This window comes from Canis lupus, chromosome 26 (genome assembly GCF_048164855.1).
Source record: "Canis lupus baileyi chromosome 26, mCanLup2.hap1, whole genome shotgun sequence".
NCBI lineage: Eukaryota > Metazoa > Chordata > Mammalia > Carnivora > Canidae > Canis > Canis lupus.
The window spans coordinates 24,949,901-24,963,169 of NC_132863.1; the positions used below are offsets into that span (position 1 = coordinate 24,949,901).

Genomic DNA, 13,269 nt, shown 5'->3' on the forward strand with positions numbered 1-13,269 from the left:
GGGCTCCGGCTGGGGCTGGGGCTGGGGCTCTGGCCGCCGCCGCCGCCGCCGCGGACTCGGGGGCCTCCCGCCCGCCGCGCCGGCGCGCACGCCCGCGGCCCCGCCCCCCGCGGCTCCACCCCGCCCCTCCCGGGGGCCTCGCCGCGCCTCCGCCAGGGCCGGCCGCCCCGCCGCTCCGGGACCAGAGGCTCCGCCCGGGGGCCAGTTCTGGGGGCCAGTTCTGGCTCGGACGGGCCTGGGAGGGCTGGGAGTACTACACAGCCGGGAACAGGGCGGAGGGGCCGCATGTGCCCAAGGGCAGGTCCCCACCACCGGGCCAGAGGGACACCCGGGGGCAAGGCCTGCAAGGGACTAACTTTTCTGCAAAATGGGAGCAATCCTAGAGACCATAAAGGATTATTGCGGGGACTCACCCCACTGACTGCAGAGGGCTTAAAATAGAAACTGGCCCACAGAAAGCGCACCTAGGGGCTAAACAGGTCTGCGTGGACTGCCTCCCAGACCCCTCCAAACTCAACACTGCCCTTTCCCCTCCCCTCTGCCATTCCGGCCCCCTCTTCAATTCATCTTCTTCCAACACCAGCCAAAGGGAGCGTTTAAAATAAGAAACCGGAGATCACTGCTGAGCCTCGGCAGGTCGCTCCTGGTCCCCTGAACACAGCCCCAAACTTAATATTCTCCACTCTGGCCCTCCCCTTGGGACCCCACACTGGTGCCCTGCTCGCTCCTGCCTTTGCCCACACCACTTTTGTCTGCTAGGGGTGTTCGTATTGTCCTCCTTTAACTTTCCTACAGCTCCCAGCTCACACATCACCTCTTCTAGGAAGCCCTCTGATTTTCTCATTCATCTAAATCTCCTCCAGTCAACCCTGAAAGCCCCAGGAGGAACTTGTGGCCCCAGAACCTGAAAGAACCTGATAGAGAATCATCCTGTTGTAATTATTTGTTGCAGGTTACAAATGCCCAGAAACACCTGGAAGGAACACAGCAATCCGAGTGGCCTCTCTGGGGCTGGGGAAAGGAGGGGAGTTCACTTACGACTTCATTGGATTGTTTTTTAAGTTAGGAGAAACACGGTGACGAAGCCTACCTTTCTTTGTGGCTGTGAGGCTCAAGTGGAATGAAACCAAACAGGGGCAAGGAGAAGGGAAGCAGACAAGGGGTGTTTTCCCAGCAACTTTGACCTCTCCCATCCCGGGATTTGCTCCCAGCACAGTCCCAATAGCCAGCCCAAACACCATCAAAATATTTATTAAAACCAAAGCAGGAGGGAACAGAGCGGTTAGGAAGGCAAATCAAAGTGCAGATTGGAGGGTGGGGCAGAGCAACGAGTGGGGCAGAGCAACGAGCGGGACAGAGGGCCCCCCCTCCCCGCAGTCTGGGCCAGGGGAAGCCCTTCAGCCACCCCTCCTACCCACCCGGTCAGTGAAGGTCCCCCACTCACCTCTCGCATCTCACATCCATCCTGGGGGGCAGTTGGGGCCCTGTAGTGACCCCAGGGGAGGGACCACCCCCTTGATCCACCCATGGCTGTTAGTCAGTCGGTCCGTCCGTCTGGCTCCCTCCCTCACTTTCCCAATAAATAAACCGCTCAGGCCTCAGCTCCTTCGGAGGAGGGCAAAGAATAGCTCAGGGACCCCTGCCCTGCTCAGGGCTATAGGGAGTTGGGGCAACAGCCCCACATCCCTCCTACCCTTTGCTGGTGCCCCAGGCTTGCCAAAGAGGCCTCGATAAATAAATAACGCTCCATTAAAGCTTCGATCAGAAAAACCTTTAAGACGACAGAAGTGCTCTCGCTGTCCTGCAAACAAGCAGGCCAAGGCCTCGCCACCTGGCCTGGTCAGCGCACAGGATTCTGGGGGCAGGTGGCCACCCTGGGCCTCGTGGGGCCCCTGGAGCAAGGAGACCAAAAGTGCAGTTAGAGCCCCCACCACGCGCACACATGGACTCATGCACACACACGTGGACACACTGGGGCGTGTTTTCAGTGCACGCACAGATGTGTTCACCTTCATTCCCCGGTACATGCACACACACATGCTCACACACCATTCACCCCGTGTAACACACATGTTGGGTGTTGGGTGCATGCACATACACACCACAAACAGAATCCTTCCCTTCCTGGCTTGCTTAGCCTCCTGGCAGTAGCCAGGCTCCAGAGCAAGAAAGCTTCTGGAGATAGGGGAGAGGGGTATAAATTAAATGTTTCCAATTGGGCTGGGAGGACGGCCAGGGGTAGGGGGCTCCAGGGCTGCAGAGACAGGGTGGGCATCTCAGGAGGCCCTGGTCCCCCTAAGCCCCATCAGAAATCCAGAGGGGTAAGGTCCCCAAAGTCACAGTCGAAGAGGTCTCTGATGCCCTCACCCTCCTCAAGGCCAAAGTGGTAGTCGAGAGCCTCGTGGGGTGGGGACAGGCTGATGAACTCCTCAGGGAGGAGGCCGGAAAAATCCTCCCGTGCATGTTCCAGGAGCGAGTCGGCCGCCACCAGCGGGGACAGGCGGTCCTCGTCCACGGGGGCCCGCAGGCCACCCATCCGGGAAAGCAGAGGTTCTGGGGAGATGGGGGAGCATCACAGGCCGGGGATGGCCCACAGGGAGGGCAGAGGGGGTATCCTGCCGGCCCACCCAGCTGGGAGAGGGACCCTGACCCACCCCACCCACCCTCCCTTCACCCACCTTGCTCCAGGCTGAGCAGGGACTGGCTGGGATCCGAAGCAGGGGATGAGGGGGGAGATGATGGTGGTGGCACTGTGGTGGCAGGGTCAACTGGCCTGTCTTCCTCCCCAGAAGCTGTCCCCTGGGATGGGGTCTTCCCAGGGCTGATCCCGCCTGCACTCTCCTCAGGGCACAGGAAAACGTCAATGGGGCCTTGTTTGCTCTTAAGGGAGATCTGAAAGGTCTGGGTGGAGGCAGCAAGCAGGGTAAATTGAGGCTCGGCTGACCACCAACCCCACCCAGCCTGTCCTGGTCAGGTCTGGAGTCCTGGGTCTCACCTCTGAGGAGTCTATGGCTTGGAGCTGGGTCTCAGGAGGGGCCTTGATCACCATGACCATCTGCTCTGCAGGGTCTGCGATGCTACGAAGGTCCTGGCAGGTCACGTAGGCCAGGGTTGGTAGAGTCAAGGACCACATGACCTTTGACCTCTGGGGTCACCCACCCAGAGTTCATAAGAGAGTTATGAGATTACTTAAAAATAAATTTTTTAAAAAAAAAGTGTTTTCTATTTTTTATGAATGAAAGACAAATAAGAACTTAGATCTCTAACCTTGAAGCCACTGCCATGTACCAAATCACTACCAAATAAATGTTTGCTATTGCTGGTACTAGCTTTTCTAGTTTGAATCTCTGCTGTTTGGGGATTGATTACTTTCCCCTCTTACAGATAAAGCTGATGCTCGGAGAGGTTATGTAACTTGTCCAGCCTAACACGGAATAAGTGCTCAGCCCAGAACTGGCACCAAAGCCAGAGCACCACCTCTTCCCCAAATTCAGAGCCTAGAGTAGACTTGTTAGTCCCACTTGGATGGGGCCCCACCCGCCCATCCTGTCCTCCATGGCAGCCGGCTGACAGCCCAAGGATATCGCTGGCTGTCGGAGTCCTCAGCGAGCAGCCGCAGTTGTGTGGTGCAGATATGGATCAGGTGGTCCAGCTGCCGCTCACTCTCCTGCAGCTGCCGGAGGTCCTGAGTCAGTCCTTCAAGCCGCCCACTGATCCCCACTGCTGCATGGCTGCCTCTGCAGGACGCAAAGGGAAAGTTTGCAGTTCTTGGCTCAGCCCTAACCCTCAGCACCCAATCTGCTGCTGCCTGTTCTGTGAGACCCACACAAGCCCTTGTGCTTCTCTGGGTGTAACTCCTGGGCTGGGAAACAGCAGAGGGCTGAAGCGGGCCTCCAAGTCAGGCTGGCCAGGGTCTGAAGTCGGGCCTGAAAGACCCCTCACGGAGGGCTGGGTAAGTGGGTGATGGCACAGGTGTGCCATGGAATCCTATAAGTTTGTATAAAAGGACGAGAATGTATCAGATGTACAGACACGGATGTACTTCCAGTATGTGTTGTCAAGTAAAAAGGGGGAAAAAAAAGGATGCAGAATGGAATGATGTACCAAAAGCTGAAAAGGAAAATGTGTCAGGGCAGTGGCATGGCTAAAGGAGGTGAGAGGGGAAAAATAAAAAAAGAATTAACAAGATTAGGGGTGCCTGGGTGGCTCAGTCGGTTGAGCGTCTGCCTTGGGCTCGGATCATGATCCCAGGGTCCTGAGATGGAGACCCACACCCTGCTCAGCAGGAAGCCTGCTTCTCCCTCTCCCTCTGCCTGCTGCTCCCCCTGCTTGTGCTCTGTCAAATAAAGTCTTTCCAAAAAAATTAACAAGAATTAACAATCCTACTGAGGGTGACAGAGGGCATAAGAGCCATCACCTAAGAGGTGATGAGCTAAGAGGGATGGGCAACAGCTGGGAAGGGCACAGGGAACTTTCTGTGGTGCCGGACATGTTCTTTATCCTGATCTGGATGGTGACTCCCCAGACGAAGAAATACACGAGGGTGCGTTGAGCTGCGTATGTGAAATCTGTGGAAACTTCCTCAGAGAAGCCACCTCCCCCTCCGAGCCTCAGTTTCCCCAGCTAGACGATGAGGATGCGGACAGCCACGGTGGGGATCACTATCAGCTCCTCCATGCTGGCCTGGCCCCAGGCCTTAGCCTCCGCCTGCCCTCCTGAAGGGCTGGTACCTACAGCCACTGGATGTGGTTCTTAGACTTCTTGGCAATGAGCTGGATGCCCTCGAGGACGTTGGTGATGTCATAGATGCGCCGTTTCTGCACCTTCAACACCTCAGCCGCCCAGTTCAGATCAACAACGCCATCAGCCGAGCGGCTCAGCAGCTCCAGGAAGCGTTTTGTGGTCAGATTCAGTGAGGTCTCATAGCGTGACTTCTCCCCTGGGGATTTCACACCTAGGGGTCCAGGCAAGGAGGGTTCCCTCAGTACCACCCCCACACCTAGGTGGGCTAGCCTTCCTGGCAGTGCAGGACAGGGCCGAAAGATGGGAGTGGGATGGGCAGATGGCTCCTTCCCCTTGGCAAAACCAACCATGAGGGCCTGGGGCTGCTGCCTGCCAACCACGAGACATTCCTCTTCTGGCTGGGGAACTCCCCACCCCCCAGGGCCTGGGGAAGCCATGCCAGGCAGCCACTCCAGCTGCCCCTCAGGGCCCCCAGAGGCCTGGCTCCAGTCCAGGCCTGACAGATCAGAGTTTACTCTGCAAGCATGTTTGTCCACACCCCCAACTTGGGCCCGGTCAGGGGGCCTGCCCCAGCCCCAGCTCTGTGGGTACCTTTTCCTGGGTGGCGGCCTCTGCCCCGGGCTGGCCCACTGCTCTCAGCCAGGTACTGATGGTCAGTTTCCAGGTCCAACCTCCGCTTTACCTGTGGCAGAAACAATGGGATGATATTTAATAACCAGGAGCGAGGCCACAAAGACTGGGCTCTGGGCTTGGTGCTCCTGGGTCACCCCTGCCCCACTTTCTCTATCATGTCGCCTATGTGTATGAGGGATGGGGAGATCCCAGGGGACACAGTCCTACCGCACAGGACAGATCAGTCAACCATGGGGCGCAGAAGACCTGAGTTTAAGTTCTAGCTCCACCAGTATTTCCCTGGGTGCCTATGGCAGTTTTAAAATCTGTCTGCAAATTTGATACTCTCCCTTTCAAAAAAGCAAAACAAAACAAAACAAAACAAAACAAAAAAATAGAGCCTAATTCTCCTCCCCTTAAATATGGACCAGATCTGGTAACTTGCTTCTCAAGAGCAGTAGGATGGAAGTGATGACAAGTCACTTCTCAGACTGGGTCAGAGCTGCACTGGAGCTTCCTCCTTGTTTTCTATAATGGACCACTCACTCTGGGGAGAGCCACTGCCATGTCACGCAAGCCTGAGTGGCAAGGCATTGAGGCCTTGTCCAGTAGCAACATCAGTCTTAGAAACAAGTCCTTCAACCCTGGTCACGCCTTCTGATGACTGCAGCCTCGCCCAACATTTTGGCTTACGATCTCAGCAGAGATCCTGCGCCAGAAGCACTGAGCAGTCTCCTCTGAATTCCTGCCCCACCAAAATCTGTGTGATAATAATTGTTTGTTATTGGGGTTTATTTTTTTTTTTTAAGATTTTATTTTATTTACTCATGAGAGATACAGAGCGAGAGAGAGGCAGAGACACAGGCAGAGGAAGAAGCAGGCTCCATGCAGGGAGCCTGACATGGGACTCGATCCCAGGTCTCCAGGATCACGCCCTGGGCTGCAGGCGGCGCTAAACCGCTGACGCCACGGGGGCTACCCTTTTTTATTGTTTTTAATTTCAATGCCAGTATATTAACACACAGTGCTGTATTAAGGACTTGTTGTTTTAAGCCATTAGGATACAGGTCCCTTGGGCAAGTTACCTTCTCTCTCTGGATTCTGTGAACATGGTGGCAGCTAGTACTCACCACGTTTTGCACGTTAGTTCATTCCGTCCTATGGACTAGCAGCACAATAATGGCTCCACTTTATGGATAAAGTAACTGAAGCCCAGAGAGGCCCAAGTCAGACAGCCAGGAAGCAGCCAAGCCAGGATTCCTGTCCAGAACACCCTCTGACTTAGTCACACACACGGGAGGATGGAGACTGCCCCAGAATATCTCAGGCATCTCAGGCCCATCCTGACCCACCCCAGTCCTCCCCCACCCACGGGGTTTCCCAAGCTAGACCCTCACTGGGCAGCCATCTGGTAGCCTTTGAGAAACCTCTCGCCACAGCCACTATCTCCTCCCATTTGGACCACTCAGCCAACTCCCTGCCTCCACCTATCCTTCTCCACCCTAGTGCCCTCCTCTGCCACTTCTCCACGTAAACTTCTGCTCAGACGTGTTTTCTCACAAACTTGTGCCTCCAAGTGTTAGCCTGAGCCGTTTCCCTCCCATGAATGCCCCACCTGCCTTCACACCAACTCTTACACCTCTGCGGGAAGGCACCTTACTCCTTACTTAGGTCTTCTCATCCTGCAAGAGACCAGGCCAAAATGCCTCAAACCTGACCTTTCCCCACAATATCTCTTGCAACCAACTTCTGGAGATGTATTTGTCTCACCCAGAAGGCAGTGCCCCGAGGCAGGCGCTGGACCGGAATTATGGAATCATCACTGTTCGCAGGGCCTGGTGTTAACTCCCGTCTGCTGTGTGAACCTCTGCACGTGCCAACGAGCCCTCACTCTCATCGCACACTCATGGATGCCCTCAGGTGCCCCGGGGATAGAAGTGCTCACACATGTCGAGTGTCTCTTGTGTACCGAGCCCTGCTAAATAATGGCTTTACCTGCATCCAGTCATCAAACCCTCTGCCCAGACCTTGCAACAGATGCCATGATGACCTCTACTTTCCAAGAGGCCTGACAATGAGAGATAGGGCCAGGATGTGAGCCCTAATGGGCTGACCCAGAGCCCATATTCCTACCTACTACGTGTCCTGCTTCCCTGCAGCTTCGTCCAGAGACCAGCCCCCAAAAGCCATGTGTGTCTCCTCTCCGGCCTTACCCCTTAGGCCTGAACCTAGCATCCTCCTGCCAATTGCACCCCTCATCTCCCTGCTCCTCAGGCCCATGCCCACCGTGATGACAGGTCAATGCCACACCCTAAAGCAAGGGCTCAAGCAGGTCTCCATTTCAGCCACCACACTCTAGAGCTTGGCACAGGAACCTAAAAAGGCAGAGGTGAAGACACACAGAACATTGTGGTGAAAAAATGTGGACATCTCCAACATCTATGGAAGGGGAGCCACAAAAAGTGTGGCTCATCCAGTCCCTGGAATACCACGTAGCTGTCAAGGACTAATGAAGGGTGACACAGAATCCTCTTAAAGACATAATGACAAGAAAAATATCATCAGAGGGCAATGCATTTATATGATCCCTTTTTGGATTAAAAACATGAAACATTTTTCTCTGGTTCAGTGTCTAATATTCTAGAATCCATTCTAGGGGTAACCTCTGTATGGTATGTGGGTGGAGGACAACCATGGGGGGACTGTTACTATATCTATAAAATGGGGATGATCTACTGTTTGAACATAGAAACAAAGGAAAAACTACAATTTTTAAAATTTAAGGGGAAAAAAAAGCTGTCACAACCATCTTTTTTAAAAAAAAACAAGCTTAGGAAAAGAAAACAGGAGGAAAAATGAATGGTGTTGGCATCCTTCAACTTTTTAGCCTCTTAACTTTTTCTATAGTAAATGTTTTAATTTGCTTTTTAACAGCTATGACAACAGGATAGAGGTGGACAGGAAGTGCCAGGAGGAATGGCTGAGTTGTAGAGTCTTGCATGCTAGAGGTGCTCAATGAATGCTCACTGATGCAGAAGCTGAACCCGTAGCTTGTTTCAAAGACTGCCTCACACAAATGTCAGTGCAGAGGGTCAGAGGAGGCCACAGCTCAATCGGCCAGTGGCTGACCAGAGGTACAAGAGTGGAGAGTCTTGGAGGGGGTGTTTCTGGACTTCAGCTCTGGGGTGGTGCCAGCCCTCACCCCCACCCACCGGCAGAAAATGGATACTAGTGCTTCAAAGCTGTGAGGGCAGAGGCTCCTTCTTTGCCCATTGTCTAGTACCTTTTGGGCAGTTCACTAACTCAACAGTAGAATGGATGGAATGCTCAGGCCCACAAGGCTGCCCCTGACACTGCTGGGGGTGGGGTGGGTACATTTCCTCAGCCCAGTCTCTGGCAGCCCTCTGGGCCTGGAGCTCAGCTTCTACAGCCCCAGGTCGGCTAAGTACTTGTCAGTCAGCTAAATGCAGTTTTCAGGTCCAAGCCCCAGGCTGGCACCTGCAGAGAAAAAAGGCCCCTGGGATAGAGGTGACCCACCCTTAGTACAATCCTCCTCCCTTTACCCATCAGAAGGGTTCCTAACTTCCTTCAACCTGTATTATTAACATTTCTAGGAGGCAAGGCATCCCAGTGGCTAACTAGTTAACAGCTCAGGAAGTCTGGACTGGTCCCACCATTCCACTAGCTGAATGACCTATCATCTCTAGGTCTCAGCTTCCCTATCTGTAAAAGGGGATGGTTGTTGAGAGAGTTAACTGGGTGAAGTGCTTGGCACACAGCCTGACATATAAAACAGTCTCAAAACAATGGTGGCTCCTATTGTTATTATTATTAGCGTCTTGGTGATTCCGGAAGGAAGGCAGAGCTAGGCTGGGCGAGGGGCCAAGGGAGTTAGGGGAGACTTGCCGGGATGCCTCAGGGACCAGCTGCCACCCAGGCCCCCATAAGCAGTTGGATAGCTTCCACCTCCTTGCCCGGGCTCTGCTTCACCCCTCCTACTTGCTCCAGGCCCCCTGCTGAGACCCCCTCCTGCCTGGCTGGCCTGGCCCCTGCCCCCTGCCAGCAGCCTTCCATGCCCCACCTTCACCCACAGGCCCTGACAGTCAAGCTGGTCTCCACGCCCAGTCCTGCAGCTCACAGGTCCAAGCTCCAGGCCTCTAGGCCCTGCTCTCCAGTAATTAAGCAATCTTTTCTGGGGCCCCCAGTCCAAATTGCTCCTGAGCCTCTTGCTGCTCAGGGAGCACTTTATCAAGGCATCTCCCTGGAATATTTACTCTCTCCTGGCACTGGGGGCCTCCACTCCAGCTCCCAGAGGCCCAGCCCACCCATTACTTCCCTGGGGGCCTAGGGGTCTGCCTGCCTGATTAATGAGGCTCCATGGCAACCAGGGCCTGTGAGGGTGGAGGGTGGCAGATGGAAGGACAGGCAGAGGGAGGGGATCAGCAGCTGGCCCAGCCACCCCGCCCCTGCAGAGAAGGCCTCCCAGCCAGGAGGCCTGTCCCCAGAGGCCCAGAGGCCCAGGCCTGCACCTGGCAGTGGAGCATCTAGGCAGGAAGGAGGGTCTCCTCAATGACTCTTTCAGCAGTCTGGCCCCAGGATAGCCCCCTCGACCTCCTCAAGGGGCCCTGTCCACTACCCTGCCACGAGTTCTGGTCTGGAGCCAGCAGGCCTCAGTTCAAATCCCAGCCCCACCACTTGCAGCCGTATGACCGGGGGCAAGTCACTTCCCCTCTCCGGGCCTCCGTTCAGATGGGCACAGTGACAACACTGAGCTCACAGCATGGTTGTGAGTTCTGGCTCGAAGTTCGCCAGAGACCTGGCATGCAGGCAACACCAGCTGAATACACGTGGGCTATTATTACCACTGAGTCTGACCCTCGAGCGGCTCGGGGAAAGCCGAGGCCCAGAGCAGAGGAGCAAACAGCGACTGGCCCGAGGTCACCCCGCATCCCGGGGCGGGGCCCGGAGGCCCAACCCAGGCTCGACCCCGCCCAGCCCGGGAGCCTCGGCCCACCCCCTCCCCCCGCCCCCGTTGCCTCCGGGCCAAAAACCGCGCCCCGACCGGGTCTGCACGGGGGTCCAGACGTGCACTCGGCCCTGTGTCCCTGGTGTCCGTACCGGCGGGCGGCCGAGCGCAGGGCGCGGCGCGCTGGGTGTGGGCCGGGGCGCCTGCGGCGTGGCGAAGAGCAGCAGGTCGGGGTCGCGGGGGCCAGCGGCCGGCGCGGCCGGGCCGGCGGGGGCCGGCGGGGCGCTGGCGTCCTGCGCCGTGGAGATGATGACGATCTGCGAGGAGTCGAGCAGCCGCAGCGCGCCGGCCCCGAGCAGGGCCTCCAGCGCCGGCGCGCATGGGCCGCCTGCGGGGGCCCCGGCCACGGCCATGGCGCTCACGGCCCGCGCGGCCCGGGTGGCAGGCGGCGGCGGCGGCGCGGGCCCATGGCGGCAGGCCGCGGCGAGGGCTCGATCCCGCTCCGCCCCCGGCCGCCGCTGCCTGCAAAGTCCCGGCCACTTTTACGCGCCAAATCCTTTTTGCCGCGAAAGAGCCACGAGCCGCCGAGCGCTCTGACCATTGGCTGTCGGGCCCGTGACGTAGGCGACGGCGACGGGGTCCATTGGCTGCAGCGTGCCGGACCGGCGGCGGTGGGCGGGACGGGGCGTCGGCGCGAGGAGGCGCGGCCAATCGCGGGGCCGGGCGCGCGCAGGCTTTGTCGGGGCGGTGCCAGGAGCTCTCGCACTCCCCGCCCCCAGCCGGGACTGTCCCTACCCCGGGCGTGGTGGCGCGGCTCGCACCCCGACGCCCCGCGGACTCCGGGTCCCGGCATGTGGAGCCCTTTGGGTCAGTGTCCGTTCTGCGCTTCACACCGTATTCGGACCTCCCGTGACCCCCTAGACTCCGCCACCTGTAGCCCCAACAACCTTAGTCTGAATCACTTAGAAACTGCCCTTCCTTTTTTCTATGGTCAGGCCTGTCTCCAAAGCCCCAGCTGCCGCTCCCATCCTCAACTTGCCCCATCTATACCATTTACTTTCAAATCCTGCACCTGCCCTGTCCCTCTCACCCGGAGCCCCAGCAGAAGCGGGCTGTTAGAAAATGAGGAGGGACATCTGGCCCAATACAGCTTGGGGCTTTCCTGTAAGCCCCCTTTTAGCTGGAATCTCTTCAATAGCTGATGCACAGCTTCTGCTTGAACTCATTTATTCACCCATTTATTCAACAAACGTTTTTGAGAGCCTGCTCTGTGCCCCATTCTTAGTTCAGACCTTGAAGAGCTCGGTCTTGTGAAAAGAGAAGGAGAGGAATAGAAGTAACGAATGCTTGGAATATGAGGAGGAATTTCCACCATTAACTCCACGTTAGAGTTCACAAAGGGAGGAGGTAAGGGTGCTGAGCATGAAAATGCAGTTAATCCGGAGGCCCTGGGACCTCTCCATCAGCCATTTCTCATTGCTCAGGTCAGCTGATTTGACCAATATTGTCCTCTCCTCTGTGCCAGGCCTTGTGCCAGCTTTGAGGGCAGAGACGTGAGACTTGATCATTTCTATGAACTTGCCTGCCATCTGGTGGAGATGACCCACGGGGGGGGGGGGGGGGGGAGGGAAGCTAATACACAAACAAGGATCAAATCCCTAAGCCCAGAATATACATGACTTCCTCCAGAGTCCTAATTACTCACTTCCTCCATTGCCCAGTGCTGCCTCTGTCCCAACACTGACCACACACTCAGTTTCTCCATCTGCCTCTCCTACTAGACTGGGAGCTCCAACAGGGCCTCCTCTCAACACTGGTAAGACCCAAAGCAGGTGCTGAGAAAGGTTAGGAATGGAACAGGCTGTTGCTTGAGGCTACCCAGAGTGCAGCAAGGAGACTCAGCTCTCCGAAAGGAGTCCTTGGTCCTTTGGCACTTGACTTCAGAATCACCTGAGTACTTGTTAACTTTGGGCCAATCCCTGCCTTACCAATTTAGAATCTGTAAGTGCCCAGGAATCTGTATTTTCACCAGCAATCCCCAACCTACCCCCACCCCCACGCCAGGTGATTTTAATGCAGGTTCACATTTAAGGACAAATAGTATATCAATATAACCAAAATGTGTGGTGCAGCCTTGAATTATCAGCCCCTTGGGCAGCCCTGGTGGCTCAGTGGTTTAGCGCCACCTTCAGCTCAGGGTGTGATCCTGGAGACCCGGAATCGAGTCCCAGGTCGGGCTCTCTGCATGGAGCCTGCTTCTTCCTCTGCCTGTGTCTCTGCCTCTATCTCTCTGTGTCTCATGAATAAATAAATAAAATCTTTAAAAAAAAAAAAAAAAGAATTATCAGCCCCTTGAGGACAATTCTCAATTCCAGTTTCCTCATCTGTAAAATGGGCACATTGTCCTGGCCTCTTCCTGAGTTGCCATCAGGATAAAAAACATAAGGAATCTGCTGAAAGTTCTATAAACAATGAGGTGGTTTAGGAAAGCAGCAGGAGTTTCCTAAGCAGTTTTTGAAATAACTCATTGTAGGGGGCTGCCTAGATGGCTCAGTCAGTTAAGCATCTGACTCTTGGTTGTGGTTCAGGTCATGATCTCAGCATGGTGAGATGGAGCCCTGTGTTGGGCTCTGCACTAGGTGTGGAACCTGTTTGGTATTCTCTCTCCCCTTCTCCCTCTGCCCCTCCCTGCCCCACTCACACTCTCTCTCTAAAAAAGGAAAGAAAGGAAGAAAGGAAGGGAAGGAGAAAGAACGACTTTGTTGTAAATCCTAGACTGTGTCAGCACTAGAAGGGACCATAGAGACTGTGTCTGCTTCTTGCTGTAGAGATGGGAAAATTGAGACTCATTCAGGAGTAGGGACTTGTGGGGTCATCCAGGGATAGAATCTGGCCTACACTGGATTCCCAGCCATGGGATCAACCTGCCCCCTTCTCCCTAGAGAAGC

The 13,269-nt window shown here is 55.8% G+C and overlaps 1 protein-coding gene across 2 annotated transcripts; it reads right to left on the reverse strand.

Annotated features, from left to right (window-relative positions):
- Nucleotides 1-1,235: 1,235 nt before the first annotated feature.
- Nucleotides 1,236-10,769, reverse strand: E2F1 (E2F transcription factor 1). 2 transcript variants are annotated; one of them, XM_072800616.1, is made up of 8 exons: nt 10,474-10,769; nt 5,335-5,425; nt 4,735-4,954; nt 3,585-3,737; nt 2,996-3,110; nt 2,679-2,901; nt 2,368-2,553; nt 1,236-1,892 (listed from the first exon to the last, which is right to left on the reverse strand). In XM_072800616.1, exons 1-8 carry the CDS (start codon nt 10,732-10,734, stop codon nt 1,774-1,776), a joined length of 1,368 nt encoding a protein of 455 aa, XP_072656717.1. In that variant the 5' UTR covers nt 10,735-10,769; the 3' UTR covers nt 1,236-1,773. The 2 variants fall into 2 exon arrangements, with proteins under 2 accessions (XP_072656717.1, XP_072656718.1); XM_072800617.1 differs by having other exon boundaries at nt 1,236-2,553; nt 10,474-10,749.
- Between the last annotated feature and the right edge of the window lie 2,500 nt (nt 10,770-13,269).

Excerpts from the sequence above, each read along its gene's own strand:
- E2F1 (XM_072800616.1), bottom strand. The coding sequence starts at position 10,734 with ATGGCCGTGGCCGGGGCCCCCGCAGGCGGCCCATGCGCGCCGGCGCTG. Across the intron at positions 3,738-4,734 it reads AAGAACCACATCCAGTGGCT|AGGCAGCCATGCAGCAGTGG; the intron begins GTAGGTACCAGC and ends TGCGTCCTGCAG. Across the intron at positions 3,111-3,584 it reads GAGGACTCCGACAGCCAGCG|CCTGGCCTACGTGACCTGCC; the intron begins ATATCCTTGGGC and ends GACTCTACCAAC.